The sequence below is a fragment of the Nelusetta ayraudi genome, unplaced genomic scaffold (assembly GCF_046127955.1).
Source record: "Nelusetta ayraudi isolate G7.1 ecotype Tasmania unplaced genomic scaffold, CSIRO-AGI_Nayr_v1 ptg000022l, whole genome shotgun sequence".
In the NCBI taxonomy this organism is placed as follows: Eukaryota; Metazoa; Chordata; class Actinopteri; order Tetraodontiformes; family Monacanthidae; genus Nelusetta; species Nelusetta ayraudi.
Window position 1 is genome coordinate 5500339 of NW_027466072.1, and position 19631 is coordinate 5519969.

General features: G+C 45.1%; 3 protein-coding genes across 10 annotated transcripts; 2 read left to right on the forward strand and 1 right to left on the reverse strand.

Moving 5' to 3' along the window:
• Nucleotides 1-36: 36 nt before the first annotated feature.
• lrp10 (low density lipoprotein receptor-related protein 10) lies at nt 37-8098 on the forward strand. Of its 2 annotated transcripts, none has more exons than XM_076028303.1 (10): nt 37-180; nt 1471-1637; nt 1761-1793; nt 1989-2133; nt 2269-2462; nt 2566-3140; nt 3233-3669; nt 4411-4605; nt 4941-5070; nt 6144-8098. In XM_076028303.1, exons 2-10 carry the CDS (start codon nt 1562-1564, stop codon nt 6816-6818), a joined length of 2460 nt encoding a protein of 819 aa, XP_075884418.1. In that variant the 5' UTR covers nt 37-180; nt 1471-1561; the 3' UTR covers nt 6819-8098. The 2 variants fall into 2 exon arrangements, with proteins under 2 accessions (XP_075884418.1, XP_075884419.1); XM_076028304.1 differs by lacking the exon at nt 37-180 and adding an exon at nt 381-532.
• A 101-nt stretch (nt 8099-8199) lies between these two features.
• cirop (ciliated left-right organizer metallopeptidase) lies at nt 8200-14187 on the forward strand. Of its 4 annotated transcripts, XM_076028309.1 has the most exons (15): nt 8200-8336; nt 8762-9212; nt 9322-9415; nt 9598-9649; nt 10117-10266; nt 10361-10486; nt 10801-10897; nt 11309-11448; nt 11522-11705; nt 12266-12335; nt 12425-12521; nt 12641-12748; nt 12835-12960; nt 13130-13239; nt 13534-14187. In XM_076028309.1, exons 2-15 carry the CDS (start codon nt 8810-8812, stop codon nt 13712-13714), a joined length of 1938 nt encoding a protein of 645 aa, XP_075884424.1. In that variant the 5' UTR covers nt 8200-8336; nt 8762-8809; the 3' UTR covers nt 13715-14187. The 4 variants fall into 4 exon arrangements, 3 of the variants coding, with proteins under 3 accessions (XP_075884424.1, XP_075884426.1, XP_075884425.1); XM_076028310.1 differs by lacking the exon at nt 8200-8336 and having other exon boundaries at nt 8345-9212; XR_012926846.1 differs by lacking the exons at nt 13130-13239; nt 13534-14187 and having other exon boundaries at nt 12459-12521; nt 12835-12853.
• LOC142889520 (uncharacterized) lies at nt 13121-19336 on the reverse strand. 4 transcript variants are annotated; one of them, XM_076028316.1, is made up of 14 exons: nt 19225-19321; nt 19054-19148; nt 18409-18496; nt 17960-18065; nt 17531-17643; nt 17385-17455; nt 17164-17289; nt 16549-16644; nt 16292-16420; nt 15959-16087; nt 15826-15863; nt 15176-15207; nt 14856-15092; nt 13121-13288 (listed from the first exon to the last, which is right to left on the reverse strand). In XM_076028316.1, the coding sequence occupies exons 2-14, from the start codon at nt 19132-19134 to the stop codon at nt 13224-13226; spliced, it is 1311 nt and encodes a 436-aa protein (XP_075884431.1). In that variant the 5' UTR covers nt 19135-19148; nt 19225-19321; the 3' UTR covers nt 13121-13223. The 4 variants fall into 4 exon arrangements, with proteins under 4 accessions (XP_075884431.1, XP_075884428.1, XP_075884432.1 ...); XM_076028313.1 differs by lacking the exon at nt 13121-13288 and adding an exon at nt 13974-14443; XM_076028317.1 differs by lacking the exons at nt 13121-13288; nt 19054-19148 and adding an exon at nt 13974-14443 and having other exon boundaries at nt 19225-19336.
• Between the last annotated feature and the right edge of the window lie 295 nt (nt 19337-19631).

The following is a 19631-nucleotide window of genomic DNA, read 5'->3' on the forward strand; positions in this document are numbered from 1 at the left end:
CATCAACTGTTTACTTCTGGACCATGTAATTGTTTTTAATTGTCCAATAACAAATGCTTAACACGATGGAGATGATTTAACAACGGGAAAGTAACAATGACGAAGCTCCGCCCCTCCTGTCATGAGCCAAGATATCCGGAAGTCCATCACAATTTGTCAACAAGAAGGCCGAGCGAGATGGTAATGTCGTTAAGTCGTGTTCTTTTGGGGGGCATTTAAAGTGGTTTTTAGCTCTTCCGCTATGGATATAATGATTCAGTGTATTCCTAAAACTTTCATTGTTGCCTTCGAAGATCTTTACATGTGGTGTCGCCCCTAGAAAGAGCCACTTTAACCGGAGAGGAAAGGCAGGAAGTTAGCATTAGCATGTAGCTTCGCCAGGAAGCTCGCTGTTGAAGGTGTTGTGACGGAGCAGCAGCTGTTCCCCTGCGTCTCCTCCTTCACCACCACCAAACTGCCTGCTACCGTCATCTCTCGGGGATCTTTACTCTCCTTAGGGTCACCGTGAGCTACTAACGAACAGACTCACGCAGTACGTTTCTCTCCATGTTAGAAATGAAGTGGTTGTGGGAGGTGTTTGGTTGGTGAGATTTCGCTGTGGGATATGCTAGCGCTCCTGGCGTCATTGTTGAGCAGATTAAAGGAAGGAAATCAGTCTTCTCGCTAGTGACTGTACCTGGGCGACTACGCGTCTCACTTCCACGTTCCCCCCTCCTTCTTTCGCGACTTGTTGTGTGATTGTGTAATTATGAACGACCGAGTCAGCTATACATGCCGTTGGGGCATTCTGAAACGCTTAACGTAAAAAGCTTAACGTGGCGTAATGACCGAAAACAGCGATCAATCGACGCCAAATTGCGTGTGGAAATCTCTCGTCATACCCACTGCCACCACTCCAAAAACCAAAACGATTACTCCCGTTTTATGGCTACCGTCCATGCTAAGCCTTTTCCTCCCCATAGGCGCTCATTATAGAGAAACTGCTTAACGTAGCTTAATGTCCGAAAACGGCGACCGACAAATTTTTTGATCTATATGATTTCATTCTGTTTTCTTAGTTTCTGTCTTGACGAACTGTCTTCTGAGATGTCCACAATAAATTTGGAGATGGTTGATTGCTGGTTTCGGACGTTTAGCTCAGCCTTTTCCCTATATGGAGCGCCTATGGAGGGGGAAATGCTTGTCGTGAACACTATCCATAAAATAAGGTTTATCGTTTCGGTTTTTGGAGAAGTGAAAGTGGGCTACGTTAAGCGTTTTTAGAATGTCCCCATGCTGTTGGATACAAGTCCTCAATTAGTTTTCTAGTTATACACAAGATAAATTGGGGGGGGGGGGGGGGGGGGGGGTGGATGCATGGTTGTTTCAATCAAACTCTGTTAACTGAAAACTCTCAGTCAAAAGATACAGTATACAAACAAAGAAAAAAAAAAAAACCTCTAACGTCATTTGTTTCCTATTTTTTTGCAGAAGATGAGCACTTGAACAACACCTCCTATCATGGCGCCTCTCTGACCTTTTTTTTTTTAACACTTAAAGTTTGCTGTTTTTTTTGTTGCCCATGTTCTGTTGGAGAAACAACACAACAATGACATTAGCTTCCAACCTCCGGGCCTGTCTAATTTTCATTATAATAGGTAGGTGAATGTCTAAAGATCGGTTAAATTTGAGCATCCCATCTTAAACATTGTTGTTGATTTGATTATTTTTGTTTGTTATTGAACTGTTGTTTGATGCTGGATTTGCTCTCCTATCTGCAGCATGCTGCCATTTTCAGCCCGGCCTCTGCTCTGGTAAGGACACGAGCTAGTCTGCATTACTTATGTGTCACAGCATCTATTTTAAGCAGGGGCGCCATGCGATGACACCGCAGTGTGACAATTCAATAACGTGATCAAGTCATAACATGTTAAATACCACATGCAGACACTAATAAATCTAAAGTGGTTTCCTCCTAACAGTTCCGCCTTTGTCCCACTGTGTCTCAGGGCGCTGTGGACGTTCCACTCAAGTCTTAGACAGTGAAGTTGGAGAGATCAGGAGTTCTGCGTACCACAGCTGGTCGTACCGCTTCGGCTCCACCTATGACTGTTGGATTATCAAGGGTTTAGAAGGGCAACCCATTGTTCTCAGGTAATGTCACAGAATTTCACTCAACTGGCACAAAACCTTTTTGTTTAATAGTCAATACTACAGTGAACAGCTCATTTCATCTAATTGAATTTGCCGAACCTGTCTCATATTTAAACGTCTGATTTCCTGTGCCAGTTTTTCCCAGTTTTCCGCTCGCTGTCGGAAGGAATGGGTATCGATAAAGTCTTCGGATGGCGGCGACCCGCTTGTTCTTTGCGGGTCCAAGTTGCCACAAGCGGTAGAGTTCCCAGGAGGAAATATTACCGTGACTCACCACTTCCTTCCCCATCTGTTTCCTGTGTCGTCTTTTCTGTTGAACTTTGCCAGAGGTATTGTCTTCTTCATCTGTCTTATCAGGATTCAGTGTTCTTAAACACAGCTGGTTTTTGCTTTTGATTTATTGTTTATCCTCTCCTGTTTTTACACACTTAGATTCCGGCGAATGCCCAACAACATCCTTTGAGTGCCTCGGAGGCCGGTGTCTGCCCCTCTCCTGGCGCTGCAACGGCCAGGTGGAGTGTCTTGGAGAGGGCGGCGGTCGTGGTACAGATGAAGAGGGCTGTGATGGAGCTGTGGCTACCACTGCGTTGCCAAAATATGGTAGTACACCGGATGAAGAGTCTAAATTTGGGGCCAAAGAGAACGGACACAAGACTGTAGATGCGAGTTCTGAGAGGGATGATGAGGCTGATCTGTTGGCGCTGCTTGCAGAGAAGGCAGAGGAGGAGCAGGAGGAGGAGGAGGAGGAGGCTCAGGTGACCCCAACTCAAAGGGAGCTTGCGGTGACTCCCGCTCCCATCGAGTGGCCGTGCGGAGGACTCCTCCAGACCTTCTACGGGACCTTCTCCCCACCAGCAATCCGTGGCCCAGCCTTGTTCTGTGTCTGGACTCTGGACCCTCATGACTCCAGGCCTCTGAGACTGGACCTGCAGCAGCTGGTGCTCGGCCCCGGAGACAGACTGACCGTATACAACCAGAGGCCAGGCGAAGGAGACGTCCTTAAAATTGTGGGTTCCTGATTCGTGAATGTATCCAAACCCCTTAAGGCAACGTATTGTGCTTTTTTACCACTGTCTTCATTTTTTTGCCGTCTGCACAGATAACCAGCTCCTCGAACTACAAATCAGTCCAAGTGGAGTCGAGCACGGGCCTGTTGACCATGATTTACGAAACTCTGCCGGGCTCAGAGGGCAGTGGCTTCAACGCCACCTTCCACGTGGGGACCTACTGCCCGCCTTGGGAGGGCCGATGTGGCGGAGCGGCAGGCGGCTGCTTCACGCAGGAGCAGCGCTGCGACGGCAAGTGGGACTGCGCTGAGACGGGGAGGGACGAGGAGGGCTGCAGGGGCTGCAGCATGAACCAGTTTGCGTGCGGCATGGCGGGGCCCAGAGCCGTGTCGTCGGGACACTTCGCCGGCAGGCCGGTGTGCTACCCGGTCTCGGAGCGCTGCAACTACCAGCTGTACTGCGCCGACGGCAGCGACGAGAGGGACTGCACCGTTTGTCAGCCAGGAACCTTCCACTGTGACAGTGACAGGTCGGTGTGTCGGCGGGGGGTTTGTTCACTTTAAACCTGCGCAGCCTGTATTCCTTCCAGAGGATGCAGACTTTGAGCAAACAGCCGCCTTTCAGGGTCCTTTTAACGGTCCAATGTGTGAAAAGGCAAAAATCTCAGCACATTTTCTCGTGTATTCTTTCTTCTTTTTCAAGCAAATGTTTGTGCCAACACAAAAAGCCATCTTAAATAGCCTAATAACCTCGTTAAGAAACATTTGGCTTGATTTATGATTATTATATTGGTAAAAGCTGAACAAACTGCACATAAATATATGGATTTAAGTGTATACTGGCAGTAGATCACAAGTAATGTGGTTTTTCTACCTTAAAAAGGTTTCATATGTATAAGAATATACATCGAGCAATAAGGGTCTTGCTCTTAGTTAGCTGCCATCCTGCGCTGGCATTGTTTAAGGAAGACTGCCTGATAGTGCACGAAATATGAAACGCGCTGTCAAGGCGGCTTCCTTGAAAAAAATTTACACTCTGGACCTTTAGTAGATGTGCAACTACGTAGTTTGCATGTGAAATTGTCATTGTTTGCGTAGTCGTTTCTTAATGGACCCTAAGAGTGCTGTGTTTTCTGGGTGGTCAGTCCTCCCAACGCTGGACACTGCAGACAACCAGATTGTTATGCTTGTGCACACAGTACAAAATTATATTTCCTGTTTTTTTTTTCAACACAACAACACGTGACTGATCCCTGCTGCCCCGTCCGCAGGTGTGTCTTTGAGAGCTGGCGCTGCGACGGCCAGGTGGACTGCAAGGACGGCACAGACGAGCTCAACTGCACCGTCATCCTGCCGCGCAAGGTCATCACGGCGGCGACGGTGGGCAGCCTGGTGTGTGGCCTCCTGCTGGTCATTGCCATGGGCTGCACCTGCAAGCTCTACTCACTGCGCACCAGGGAATACAGGTAAATGTTTCCCGCAGCCCGGCTCGGTCTTGCGTAACATCAGACGTCATTAGTTTGTTTATCGATGCCTCAGCGTTTGTCCTCATAAATGTTTATATACGAGTCGTGAATTGTTTCGCTTATGAGTCACCTCGGGGTGTGTCGTCTCTGCCAGTTGCACCACACACACTTCAATTCTTAGTCATGTCTTTGGAAAAATCCTTTTATAAGCGCCTATTCTGGTGACGGGAAATGACAAGAAAATGAGTTCCTGTGAAAGTCTGCATGCTTCACACCATTAATACAGCAGCGATTGTGTTTTAATGCACCTAAACCCGAATTTTCTGCCCCGACAGCTTGTTCGCTCCAATCAGCCGACAGGAAGCGGAGCTGATCCAGCAGCAGGCCCCTCCCTCCTACGGTCAGCTGATCGCTCAGGGCATCATCCCGCCAGTGGAGGACTTCCCCACAGAAAACCCCAACGAGGTGAGAGAATGGCTCTGAAGATAGATAGATAGATACATAGATACATACTTTATTTATCCCAAAGGAAATTCAGTTTCTCAGCTGCACTGTCAGTCATCAGCAAGCAGTTCATAAAAAGTGCATAAAGAGGAAAATAATAATTAAAATGAAGAACTGAAAGATTCGGAGAAGGATTTGAGATTTCTAAAAAGTAAAATGCAGAAGTGCAAAATGTAAAGTGCTTGAGCCGCCAGGTGTCAGCTGCTGGCTCAGACCCACGTTATTGACCTCACTGTGGCGCTAAGTCATTAACATGAGCTCTATCGGCAGTCGCACCTGGCGACCAGTAAACATGTGAGAGGCTTTGGTGCAGGTTGGAAGAAAGGGCCTGGTCACAGAAGCAAAGCTGAGCTGCGACAACAATGCACTCATTCACAAGCAAAGAGGTCACACAGGCGTCAACCTCAAGTCACTTATTTATGTGTCAGCATGATGTAGATAGAACTGTTCATAACATGTAAATATCTTGTCTTGTCTTTAAGTGATGTCATTTTCCTTTTCTTGATACTGCTTTTTGTTGCTGTCATTCTGAAATTTCTCCAATGTGGTATTAATTAAGGCGTTCTATTCCGTTCTCTGTATGAATCCACTTGTGGAATGAGCTCTGAAGCATAATAAAAGCAATATTTATAAAATTAAGTACAATTGCAATTTGCAGGTAACAAATTGCGATAAATCTGCATTTCGATGTTTGTTGTCAAGAATGGTTGTTATATATATTTTTTTGATTACTTGTAAAAAAAAAAAAAAAAGCCGTCATAACACGTATATGCGATAGTGTTTCCATGACACTTTTGCGATGTACCTCTATATCAATGACAAACCACTTCATGAGACTCAAAACCTTTTAGCGAAATTTGAGAGGTTTTTCCAAGTCAAAGTGTTTCCATTACCATTTTTTTTTTATTGGGATATTTGGGTTTTGCACAACCCTAGGGGTGATGGAAACACAGCCAGTGTGATTTCAAATGGATCATGTCGCCGTAAAGAATCTTATTGTGGTCTGATTGTGATCATTTCATTTATCCCCCCAGCCCTCCTCCATCTCTCTGAGGGGGATCCTGCAGCTGCTGCGGCAGGACGGCACCGCCTCGCCGCACCGCAGACGGCGGCCCAGGTTCGTCCGCAGGGCCGTCCGCCGCATGAGGAGGTGGGGTCTGATCCCCCGGCCGCCCTCCAGGTCCGGACAGCAGCAGCAGCAGCAGCAGCAGCAGGATGCCGCTCCGCTCCAGGAAGCGTCTCGCTCTGCCCACGCCGCCTCCTCCTCCCCCTCCCCCTCCTCCTCCTCCTCACCAGTGGAGCCGCTCAACCAGCCGGTGCCGCAGAAACTGGGCCTGCTGTCGCCATCAGAGAGGCCTCAGCGGGTTGAGGAGGCGTTGCCCGCGTCGTCAGCGCCATCGCCGCAGCCCGCCGAGGCCTTCACCCCGCCCCCTCCCTACGCCCCGCCCGCCCCGCCCCCCGACAGGCCGCTCACCGCCCCTAGCAGCCCCTCCCTGGCCTCCATCTTCCACACGCTGGGCCTCAGCATCTCCCTCTTCAGAGTCTCACCCTCCTCTTCCTCCTCCTCCTCCTCCACCAACTCCATGCCTCTGTCTGCCTCGCCCTCCTTCTCCTCCTCCTCCTCTTCTTCCTCCTCTGACGACGACGTGCTGCTCATCCCCCTGTCCGAAGACGCCACATCAGAAGACGACGTCCCGTTGCTGACCTGAGCAGCGTCCCTGACAGACACTGAAGCCCTGACTTTATCTCCCCTCCCAGCTCCCCCCCACCCCCATCCCCCGACCCTCTTTGTTTAAATATGAGCACAGGAGTTGCACCTCCCATTCCAACCCCCGCCAGCGGCAGGACTCGGCCTCACTGTGCAAGTCTGGTGCCTTTAATTTCAAATTGATTTAGACGTGTTTGCTTCTGGAATCAAGTGTTTTATCCTCTTCGTTTCATTCTGACAATTATTTCCAGAGACCTCCTCCTCCTCCTCGTCCTTCGGGAAAAGTTTTATCTGACCTAGTGCTCACGTGTCGAATGTGCACTTAATGAACACTAGGCTGCACATTGAAGGTAAACCTTTGCACAGAAGAATCTTCCCTGTCCCGGATTGAGTGCTGTAGGAAGCATGATGACAAAACAAAACATTTTGTGTTGGCGTGACACACGTTTGCGTCGCGAGCTGAACTTTGATGCCGCCTCCTCCTTCCTGTGTCACATCCCGCATCAACTGTCACCTGGTGGAAGAGTCTGTCCCCCCGTTTAAGTGCCTTTTGAGATGTTTCCTCTGGTTAGTTTGAAGCGTTTTTGAGAATACCTGCAATGCACACAACACATGAAAAACACACAGCGGCACACATTCTCCCACATCAGTAAATTTATTTTAGTGTGTCTGTGTGTGTGTCTGTGTGTGTGCGGGGCTGGTAGTGGGGCAATGCATGACTATTTCACAGGCTGGCAATAACTTTTATTCGGGGACCCTGTGTTTGTACTTGTTCTTTATAACGTGCGCTTTGAACGAAATGTACGCGCACGCACACACGCACACACACACACACACACACACAATTCTTTCCTTTTAGAGTGAATGAATGTAGTCTACAAAAGCAAATGTGTCAAAAGACAATCTCTTAGGTGCCTGATTTTAGTGAGTGTGGGTGTGTGTGTGTGTGTGTGTGTGTGTGTGAGAAGATGAGGCCACCCCTGCTTATTGAAGTGGCCGACCACAACTTGAACCTTCAGGCAGGCGTGCGTTATGCCATTGGTGTTTTCCACATTCACTCTTGTGTTTATTTTAGTCCGTCAATCTTCCACCTTCTGTCTTTCCTGTTGCATATCACTTGTTTTTCCTTGAATGTATTGGGGTTGCTGGAAAGTAGGCAAGACAGTTTGAAAATCGCAGGAGGGAAGTGATTTTATGGTTTATTTTTTTGGGTCTGCTTCACTGTACATAAGTAAAAAAAACAAACAAATGTGGATGAGATTAAAACGATTTGCACTTTTAGGAAGCCGTGTGTTGTCTTTTGATTATGTTGTAGGTGGGTGTGTCGAATACAGTGGGTAACAACACGGGACAGTCGTTGCATTGTGCTTTGTATTCACAACGCCTGTGTGTGGGATTCAGTGGTGGGGAAGCTCCTGAACCGGACTGCTTCGGAAGAGCAGCTGCAGGGCTTCACTTCAAAACAGGGTCGCAGAGCTGTTACCTGAGTGGAAGAACTACAGTTCAACCTGCTTATAAGGTAATTCCATTGAACTTTTTTTTATTTTTTTTATTAAATTGTTATTTATTTCGATGGGAATAAACAGAGTTTATGTGCAACTGTTGATGCATGTATGCAAGGCAGTGTGTGGAAACAGCTCAGATGGGGACAGTTAAGTGGATGTTGCATTATAATTTTTTTTTGGGAGAGAGCAAAATACAGCAGGGCTTGCCCACAAATGTAAATGCAACATGACTACAGTAACAGTAGTAGTGTAATTTAAAAACATCATGTGTTGTTGGATATCTTGTGTGAAATTTGACAGATTATACTTTGCATTAGTTTGATTTCTTGTCAACATGTCCAGGACATGTGGGTGCAGATGGGCTGAAGACAATATTTATTAAATAATTATCAACGCTGTTGACTTGAAATAATTGCTCTTTTTTCCTGCTGAATTTCAGGCTCAGAATTCAAACTAGTTTTACCTGCTGACGGCTCCAGCTGGAATCATGCTTTTGCTTCCATCCCAGAGACTCTGGGTGGCGACACTCGCTCTGACCCTGGCAGTGGTGGAGATACCCGTGGTCCTACAGAAATGCATCTTTGATGAGGTCCAGGCCCAAACCAGGGTGATCCGAGCCGCACCCGTGCAGCCAGGTGACCCATCAGTGAAGCCTGAAGCTGGCGCCCAAACTGGCCAAAGCGGAAAAAGTCGAGACAGGAGGTCCACACTTCAGCGTGCGCTGTCTGGGAGGCCGAGGAGAAGCCTGAGAGAAACACCTTCCTCTCCTCAGCCAATCAGGATCCACAGCTGGAGGACACAGGAGAGCAGCAACCTGCTGCAGGCAGAAAGGGAGAGGCTGCAAGCTGCAGTTCAGGAGGCTCTCACAGTGGCGTCTTCTGTACTGTCAGGTGGAACACACACACACACACACACACACACACACACACACACACACACACACACACACACACACACACAGATCAGCATGCATGACTATTAACTATAAATTTTCAACAGTGAACAGAGCGTTGGGTCCACTGCTCCTCAGCCGAGACGTCAACAAATACTGCAAGTTCGTGTGGAGGAATTCAAGCACTGCAAACTACAACAGGTGTCGCTATTATGCGCGTGCATGCGTGTACAGTACATATAAAGAATGTTCAACAGCATCATTTTTATCTTTGCAAGATTGTTTGTTTCTATTTGAGACACTTCACCTGACTTTTTGAAAGGGAGAAATAATGTGACAGTCAATCGGAGGAGCTTTTATTCCCTTCGTTATTCCCTCTGCAGGTGTGGTCGCGCCAACCATAACTACCAATCTGAGACATGCCTGGATGTGACGGTAAGTGGTAAAGCCCAGTCTATAAAATTTAGTTGCGTGCTATCATAATGAGGCAGCATATTGCAGACTATATTAACTGTAATCCCTACTTTCTGTCTGGTTTGTTTTCTGATTACATCACAAAACCCATTATAAGTTGTTTTAAAGGTGGTCATGCAAATTTAAAGGCTCATTATTGAATCATTAGTGAATGAAACACCTCAATTATTTGAGGTCTATTTGTTTAAACTGTTTTTAGAAGCTCTACCTCATTAAAAACACAGGAATGTTTTTCTTTTTCCATTTAGTGCCAATAGATCCTTTACATGTTCCATTCTGTACCTTAAATCTGTGAAACAAACAAACTGCACATGGCCACGTACACACACACACACACACACACACACACACACACACACACACACACACACACACACACACACACATCAACCACGTCAAGCTTTGTTCTGCCACCTCGTCCTCCAAAGATCCCAGACGACCACCTGGCTGGTTGTCTGATTTATCCGGAGGCAGATTCTCCTCGCAGTATTGAGCTGCGCCCGGATGGTGCCGGACTCCCTCGCACGGACTTCCTGCTCTACCTCCACGTCAAGACCACCCACAAGTGTAAAGTGGAGGTAAAGACCCGCTGAGTGAACAACACTGGAGTCTCTGGCGTAGAGTTGGAAAGGCTTCGACCCGCCGTGCTCTCTCATCTCCTCACGTCCTCAGCCCAGCGTGCTGGCGTACGCCACCCACTGCCAGACGGACGGGCGCGGCCGCCCGGTGGCCGGGGTGGTGGTGGTCTGCAGGGACCGGCTGACTGCAGCTGCATACAGCCATCAGACCGCAGTGCAGGTACTGAATAATGCTACATCCAGTGGTGCAGTCTAGTTCAGGGGTCACCAACCTTTTTGAACCCGAGAGCTACTTCATGAGTCACATGAAGCGCAACCAAACTTTCTCAGTTATGTTATTATAACTGAGAATATCGGTCACTTTTACTGTGTTTTTGCTATATTTATACTGTGTTTTTACTGTTTTACCATTTACATTGTGGTTATATGGCGTATACCTGCGTATAGACTACACCTCTGGCTGCACTGGTCACTTTATGAATGTGTGTTTACGACCTAAATTGTGTGCGCTGACCTGTTTTTTCTGCTCCACAGACTGTGATCCATGAGCTGTTCCACGCGCTTGGTTTCTCCAGACATCTCTTTCACACCTGGAGGGCCTGCTCCTCCAACGCTACACATTTTAAAGCAGGTGCTGTCTTTTTTTTTGTTGCTGCGGTTATAAGGTCATTCGTATCGTTTATGATGCAGTGGCATAAATCTAAATAATGTAAATAGAAATCGACCTCTGAATTGTTTCAGTTTAGAAAACTCAGGTTAATTTATGAATTGCATGGTACCAAGTATGTTTTTTTTATTCTTACAATTCCACCATTTTATAAAGATATTTTAATGCATGACCGTATGTATTCTTTTACGATATTGAGGCTTTGCGGTTGGAATTTGAATTTTACTGACAAACAAGTCATATTAAAGAATAAAAGACTCACGATGTTTCATTACCAGAATTTGATTGTTTTTGCCCCAAAACTTTTCTTTTATTGTTTTCATTTGTGGAGAAAAGCGAGTGAAATAATCATGATTCAAATAATTTATTTAACAGCTCAATGTTCCCCACGTTGCAAAGTGACCCAGTCTGATGCAACGGGTCAAACAAGGATTTACACGCCTTCCGTCATCTGGGCTCTGCAAAGGCACCTGGTGTCCAGTGAGCCAGAGCTGGGAGGCCCCCTGGAGAACCAGGTACACACTGGCCCTCGGTTTTCACACACTGACAAACTGTCCCGTCAATATTTACACTTCACCACTTGTTCAGGATGTTCCTTCGGGCAGAGCGTCCTCCCACTGGGAGTCCCGGACCCTGCAGGGCTCCATCATGACGGCCACGCTGGGCGACCCAGCGACAGTCAGGGTGGATGCAATCACCCTGGCTGCCCTGCAGGACACTGGCTGGTACACAGTCAACCTGACCAGGTCACAGAGCCTCGTCTGGGGACAGGGTGAGTAGTGTTGTAGGCAAGATGGCACCAGCCGACACCAAGACACTATCTAGACTAGAGAGGATCCAGACAAGACCAAGACATTTGTGGTTCGAGACCAAGACAAGACCAAGACTGTAGATATCAAAGAAAAGTCGCAACAAAACAGAAATAAATGACCAGTATATTTTTTGAAATTCAAATTTGCTTCTAAATCAATCCGCAACATCTCTTCAGCAAGGTGTCTTTTAATAATTTTCTTTAACATTTTGCTGCTTTGCCAAGTATTTTGAACCATTTTCAAAAAAAACAACTTTGCTTTATAAAATTAAAAGATAAATTAACTAAGAATAAGCGGGCAGGGTGTCACTCTGGGGCTCACAAACAGAGCGTAAAACGGCCGGAACTGGATTCTTTTCTGTTATTTTCGTGTCATTGTAGTGTTGACTGTGTCTCGACCGGCCTTGATCAAAAATCCAGCCTGTCGAGCAATAAAATCTCAACTCGATGCACTGCAAACATGCAACTGTGAATTGAACCCCCCCCCCCCAAAAAAACATGCTGTATATATGATCTTGTAGGTGAGGGGAGCTTGTTTGGTTCCTTATCAACGTGTCTCAACAAATCCTCAGCTTTTTTCTGCACGGGCAGGTAGACTTTTCATTAAACACAATTCATTAAAATTACTGCATTTCTAAGCAAAATTTAAGTTTATTTTTCCTACGATTCATTTGCGTCAGTGGTTCTGGGTGTCATTACCTTCATCTCCATAAGGGGGAGTGCAAAACCGACCAATACCTTGAGGGTTGTCGGGTTTACAGAGTCTTAAAGAATGGGGTGAGTTTTGACCTCTCTTGACTGTTATATACTAACCTTGATATTTACTTCAAACTCTCCACACATTATTATGAATGAGATTTGTGGTTTCACGCACTTTTCCTCCCTTTGCCTTCTAGAGTGAGTGTTGGAAAGAAGACAATGCACAGATGTTGGCAGGACAGAACTGGCAAGGGCAAATATTTGGCCCGGAGAGCCGCTGTTTCTTTGCCAATCTTACCAGACGGGTTTGTGGAAGCCCGAATTACTCACAAATATTGGTTTTAATTTCCCTTGGATTTTAACTTCCGTCTGCTCCGTCTCCTCGAATCAGTTCTCCCAGGTTGACGGTTCAGTGGAGGGCCGCTGTTACAGACATAAGTGTACTGGGCCCAACAGCTACCAGATCCAGGTGTGGGGCTCTGCATGGGTGGACTGTCCAGCTGGGGGTGCAACTGAGGTGCTAAAAAAAAAGAAAAAGACATAGGTTATAATGATAGTTTTACAATGTAATGCATAATAACATTACATTTTGAACAGTTTAACATACAAGGTTGTGTAATGTGATTCATTTTATTTATTACTGATGTGAGCAGTAAAGCATTATTGTTTTTTTTAAATTATTTTAGATTAAAGGATATCAGGGTTTGGTTTTCTGTCCTGACCAGCGGTTGTGTCTTTACGCTGATGTCAAGCCTCTGTCTGACCATCGTAAGACGTTTCCTACTTCTGTCGCAAGGTAAGCGTGACGTCTAATACACCAGCGGTGTTGTCATAGTGGGTATACTCTGATGAAAAAACAAATAAATAATTAACACACTTATATATGTGAAAAATAAAGTTTCAGCAATCAAGTGCAAAAAGTGGTGCAAATACGAATATATTCTCTAAAGCGGTGCTAAAGCAATGGCTGATACTTTTTAGTGGTTGTACGCTGATTCAGAACCTTCTCTAGTGGTCATGCGGCGTATAGTTGCGCATCACATTCAAATATACCTCATATTGAGATCTCTTTATGCCACCTCCTGGACAGGGATCTGAGTGGAACCTCAACGACTTCCGCTGCTGGAGCCACAGTGAGCTGTGTTGGTGTCGTTGCTGCTGCTGCGGCTGCTGCTGTCTGTCTCCTGGCTGTGGTCGTGGCCCACAATAGGAAACTATTCTCCTTTGGGGTCAGGATCCATTTGCCACCACAACAGACCCCTGGAGTTTAATTACCATGTTTCGTTGACCCTACAATGTTTGTTTTTTCGGCAAAATTAGCTGACTGGTATTCATGCATTCTCTGCAAAGTAAGTTCATGGACTCATTAAGTAATAAAAAGTCCCTTCAATCTTTTTACATGCTATTGGCATTGTCTTGTCAAAATAGTCCATTTTGTGTTGACATGTTTAACACTGTTTTGGATTCTACTATTGCATCTCAGACTGAATCCAGGAGGGCTTTTGAATTTCTATATTTAAATGAAAAATAGAAGAATGACGTCAATTTATTTTTTTTCACAAAAGTGAACATATATTCACAGACTCACAATGTCTGATTTTTGACAGGAAAAAGGATATAAAATGCTAAAAACAATAAATGTGATTATTATGTGCATACAGAAATCTGTTGTAAACAATGCAAATGAGGGAAGATCATATTCTTGGAAAAGAGACTAGAGAAATAATAAAACATACCAAATCTATATACTCATTGCGTCTCTTCATTGTTCACATTAAAAAAATAATCAGATATCACTGCTGACATATGATCACACTGACAGTACTCCATGGTTAGTTGATATTTCCTAATGAACCCTGGGTAAGTTGCAACTGTACGTCCTCACACCACTAACACAACGATGACGATTCCAATGATCATGCAGCTGACGACCGCCACAGCGATCAGGATGGGGTTCCTCAGAATGTCACATTGCTTGGACTTGCTTGGTTGATTCTGATCTGTTGGGGGGTAAAACAAAACCAGGGGACGCTTTTCTTCAGCCATGCACTTGAATGCAGTGGTTAAGTCTATGTGAAACGCAGCTATAAGGCGTATAACCACCAGAAAAGGTCACGAATTACCGTGCAACCACTAACAAATGTGCAAGGATACGTATCAGTCGGGTTTTTTGACACAAAGTTCACTTTCCTGTTTAAAATGTGATTAAAAGAATGTTCAATGTATGATCAATGTATGACATATGTACAATGTATGAGTATCAGCCATTGCTTTTCTGCCACTCTAGAGAATATATTTGTATTTGCACCATTTTTTGCGCTTCAGGAGGGGTGGACCAGAGTTTACCCACTGGAATAAACTACACCACTGCTTGAACTACAGATTTCTAAAATACACTAAAATTGTATTTACCCAGTGCCGTCTTGTTCCTCTGCGTCATCCTAAGTTCTCCTGGCTTTTGTCTGATTGAGTGGGTGTTGCTGTGGTTTCCATTGACAAAGGGAATGTCCTCTTCTGCTCTCTGGTCCTCTCCCCAGCCACGATCGCGCAGAACATCCTGGTTCCTGTCCTTCCTCACAGGGCTCTTCTGCTGTTGACTTTTACTTTTGCTCTCATGCTCTCTGCGTCTGCTTTTACGCTCCTCTGAGACTTTGACAAGAAGGGGAAGTCAATCAAAGGAGCAAAAGAGAAGAATCTGCTGATTATTTCCTGGTGCACTGTGCTTGTCTCACCTCTGTACACGATCAGATAGGCCTTTTTGGAGCTGTTGAGCATGACAAAGCGGAAACAAGATAACATTTTATTATTGTAATGTCTTTATAGCATCGCAAGGCAGACAAGTGGCTGAGATTTTTTAGGTGAAAGAGTTTTCAGGCGGTGTTATTATTGGAATGGCAGTCTGCTTCCTCCCAGCTGAGATAAAAATCACTGATGAAGAAGAAGGAAGGCGAGAGCATAGTCGCTAACACACTGTTCACTATGGATGCTCAGAGCAGGTTTCAAAACAACATGGCATCATTGCATTTAAAGATGGGCAAAAGATGCCACTGAAATGTTTTCTCAGTGTTGTCAAAGATGTTTTGACACAAGGTTGTTCCAATCACCTTTGCTTTGTTTGTTTGTTTGGTTGGTTTATTGTTGTTTTTTGGACAGGCTTTTTCTTTCCCACCCACTTTTCCATCAATGAATATGTGAAGCGAACACAGTGGAAATTCAGGAAATGTTCCCTCTGGAATATTCCACCATCTCCAGCCTGCTCTTCAAGCTTTTGATCGATCATCTCCCCAAACAGTTTTTGCTCATGTGAGCTTTAAATCGGTCTTAAAATGCTTCAAACCTTTACCTGATACCCAATAATAAACAAAATGAAAATGAAACGTACTTGAAAACCTTGCTCGTTCCAAATGGGGGATTTTCATTCTGCATTATGAAAAAAAGAAAAACACAAAGAGCATTCAGCCACAATTATTCATGTGTCTGAACCGCCAGACATTTTTCACATTTTCAAATTTCACCTTTTCTACTCTTGTGTCGTCAAACGTGTACCAGGTGTCGTCCTCACTGCACAGGACAGTGGAGGTGTAATGTCCCCCTTGCAGATTGCCCATGTGATTAACTATTCCGTACAGTTCGTAGCTTTTTTCCTGAAATCAAACAACAGGATGGGAAAACCAATTTTCAGAAGTTTTGTTTTTCTTGTACAACAAAGAACCAATGTGGGCTCAATAAAACCAGTCAGAACGACTGTTAAGATGGATTTTTGGATTTTCCGCAAGATTAATGTCATATTTGATTAAAAGTGGAGCCTTGGGAAGAAAACTAACTATAAAAGTTCCTGTGAGACTCACCTGGGCCTGCAGGACCAGTGGCACATTCATGCAGCGGTTTGACTTAGAGTAGGTGCCGGTGCTGTAATCCAATTCAAATCTCTTGAGGAGAAGTGTTAGGATCTGTGGGTACCGCACCATCTCACACGTCTGGAGGTCACACACACACACACACACACACAAATACTGTCAGTCAGCAGCTGCAGCTCCAATGCATGTGACTCAATTCAAATGCATCAATATTACAGCACAGTTTTCCAACAAGAGGGGAAACCCACTTTGCTCGCCTCCAATTTCTTCTCACAAGAGTCGCAGTGCACCAAGTTGTCTCCGCTGAATCGGGTTTCCTCGAAAATGTGATTCAAATTTCTCTGCTGTTCAGGCAAACACAAAATGTGTCACTTTCAGGAACAAATGTATTGACAAAGAACCTAATCAAACTGACCGCTGGTGCTCTGTACTGATGTGTGTGTGTGTGTGTCTTGTCCTTTGGAAACCGTAAACAGAAATTTTAGAAGAATTTTGTTTTTGCAGTTTGCAGCTCGCGGTTTTCTTTTTTCCCCCCATCTATTTTTTTTTTTTTTTTTAAACCATAGTAATGACACTAATGTTAAAATGGGAGGCTTTTTTGGTCTTGGTTTAGGCTACATTTGTCTTTAATGAAAACGATGCAGCCAGACACATCATGACCCTTCAGACTTCCTCATAGCCTTGAACGTATGAATAAATGGGTGAATGCTTGACAATAATCATTTCCGGTAATTTTTCCCTATTGTGCCTCATCTTGCTTGGACTGATATTTTATGCGCCTTGCAATAATTTGTCTTTAGCAGGAATCACATGTTGATAACTTGCCACTGTGAAATGAAGTAGGTGGATTTTCTGTCTCCTACCACATCGACAGATGCCGTGTTCTTGTCTCTCAGTGACAGGGGGATGCTCCAGAAGGGCGTGGTCTCATTGTTGATGACGCAACCTTTATCGCATCTCGTCGTGTACATCAGCTCTCCACGAAAAACCTTATTGCACCAATCAGATCAATCAAATATATATTTTTCAGTAACTCTAATGAGAAAAGTCCTTCTAGTGGAACTTGATTGCAGCAGGTGCTCACCTCAGAGACGTGTGGGTTGACTTTATTCAGAATCATCTCCAGACACTCGGCAGCGTCGCATTGTTGATGAACTGCAGAGAGAGTCATGACGTGATTTCGCGCCGAGATTTTGACTGTTGTAAAATCTTGCTCTCTGAACCACTCACCATTTTTAATGGCCAGCCACTGTGTGATGCTGCGCGTCTCGCATTTATACATTTTCATCTTGTCAAAGATGTGTCTCAGCTCCTTGTCGACGCTCCTTGTTGTGTGCTGCAGCCTTTTGAGTAGAAGTAACTTTGCTGAAGTTTACAAGTAAAACCAACACATTAAAAGGGGAACGTTTTTGCTCCATAATTGACGATACAATCCCCTGAAAAGAGTTCATTAATAATTTCAATCTGCGTTGTAAAACACAAATCTAGTTGAGCAGAGGGAGAATCTGAAGCTCCTGAATATGGCAGCATATTCACATCAAACTACCACCCTGGGCCAATTCAATTTTCGGGGTGGCACTTGGGGTGTCCAATTAGATTTCAGGGGTAGGGAGCGCCACCCTCTGGCTGCACCACTGGAAACAAGCCACTGAATCAGACCTGTCATGGAACTCAGGAGTCATGTGGAGAAGCTGCAGGACGCTGCTGAGGTAGCACGTGGCGCCTTGGTTGTACAGGCCATGAGAGACTCCTGGTGAAGGAGAGCCTGAGGGAAGAAAACACTCTGTGTTTCTTTTTCCACTGCAGAGGTGCATCACGTTATTTCATGAAAGTTTCACGGTATTTCTGTCAAGTCGTTTCAGGATAACTGTCAAGCTTTTGACGCACAGTGTCCACTAGTAATGGCGAATAAGCGAGTGGTTCTTTTAATATCCTGTGTCTCTTTTTCCCCACAGTCCTCCAAAGGAAAATATTTTCTGGCATGCAGGGCACTCTTCACTATATAGCCTCACTTAAGAGCTTAAAATGAAGAGAATGTGTAGACGAGACACATCGCTTTTGCAAAGTTTGGAAAATTCTGTGGCACCTCGATTTATTATTATGATTACCTTTTGGTTTCTTCTCTGCTGCCGCCTTGACGTCGTCTTCCAGGCCTCGTTTTCTGGAGCTGCTCATCCTTCTCCCTTTGAATTTCCACTTCACATATAATTATTATTAGTGTCTTGTTTTGTTCATGGCAAAAAAAACTAAGTTGGCATCGTGTCATAGTTTGATCATTGTTTCTGATAACAACAGCAGCTGCAGCAGCAACCATAGCGGCTGCTGCAGCAACAGCAGAACTGTAGGCCGTTCTCTGTACTTGAGTTCAACGCAAAAAGTTGACACGCAGGCGGGTCCAGAAGGGGTCGCTGTTCCTCAGAGGAACCCTCAATCACTTGGAACAGTCGCCTTGCCAAAGCCAATTATAGGCATTTAGCAGATGTAACGTGTCCTGTGTTTCATTGAAATCTTACATGAACCAAATTTCACGCCTGTCTCCGCTAGAAAAGATCGAATCAGAACATTTTCCGCTCACTATTCGTTATTCTGAGTTACTTATTTTGTTCTAAAATCTCCCTCAGTCCTCTCAAAGTGCGACAGACTAGATCAGAATGTTTAAATAAATAAATAAATAAATAAATAAAAAAGTAGTTCCAGGTGAGCATTGAGAATTTTGTGTCGTGACATATAGGTTTGTGTTTTATTGGACTCACCGCGGTGCACGGACGCACCAACGGCAGCACGAACATTTTCCCCACACGGGTGCGAGCCCCTCCCGTCTCCTGATCGGTCATTTCGGCTCATACATCTTTTAAAGTAAACACATTTGTTCACGGATGTAAAAGCAAATGAATGGAATAAGAAATGAGTTGAGTGCGACTCACGCGTCCTGCAGTTAGACTGAGGAGAAGATGGCGCTGCTTGGATCAGTTGTGCGGAGGAGCTCGACGCACCGAGCCTCCGACACTCAGCAGGGTGAGGATGGCTGCTTGTGACGTCACAGCAGCTCGTCCGCATATTTGCTCCGACTTTATTTTCTTCCTGGAAAAGGATGCGACAAAATACACGCCCTCTCGTCAACCTAGCAATTAAAAAAAAAAAAAAAAAAAAATTCCGGTAACTAAAATGAAAAGGCACACCCTGCAGAAGTGAAAGTACCGTCTTCAAGAAGGAAGCGTCTGACTTTGGGGAAATACAGCCAATAATAATCATTCATTCATTCATTAATTCATCTTCTATACCTGCTTATTCCTATTCAGGGTCACAGGGGTCTGCTGGAGCCTATCCCAGC

Coding starts and splice junctions, on each gene's coding strand:
- cirop (XM_076028309.1), top strand. CDS start 8,810: ATGCTTTTGCTTCCATCCCAGAGACTCTGGGTGGCGACACTCGCTCTG. Junction 10,898..11,308: donor CGCTACACATTTTAAAGCAG/GTGCTGTCTTTT, acceptor TTTATTTAACAG/CTCAATGTTCCCCACGTTGC. Junction 12,961..13,129: donor CAGCTGGGGGTGCAACTGAG/GTGCTAAAAAAA, acceptor AAATTATTTTAG/ATTAAAGGATATCAGGGTTT.
- lrp10 (XM_076028303.1), top strand. CDS start 1,562: ATGTTCTGTTGGAGAAACAACACAACAATGACATTAGCTTCCAACCTC. Junction 1,794..1,988: donor TCAGCCCGGCCTCTGCTCTG/GTAAGGACACGA, acceptor ACTGTGTCTCAG/GGCGCTGTGGACGTTCCACT. Junction 3,670..4,410: donor TTCCACTGTGACAGTGACAG/GTCGGTGTGTCG, acceptor CCCCGTCCGCAG/GTGTGTCTTTGAGAGCTGGC.
- LOC142889520 (XM_076028313.1), bottom strand. CDS start 19,134: ATGACCGATCAGGAGACGGGAGGGGCTCGCACCCGTGTGGGGAAAATG. Junction 18,497..19,053: donor TGGTGCGTCCGTGCACCGCG/GTGAGTCCAATA, acceptor TTATATGTGAAG/TGGAAATTCAAAGGGAGAAG. Junction 16,645..17,163: donor ACACGGCATCTGTCGATGTG/GTAGGAGACAGA, acceptor TTGCCTGAACAG/CAGAGAAATTTGAATCACAT.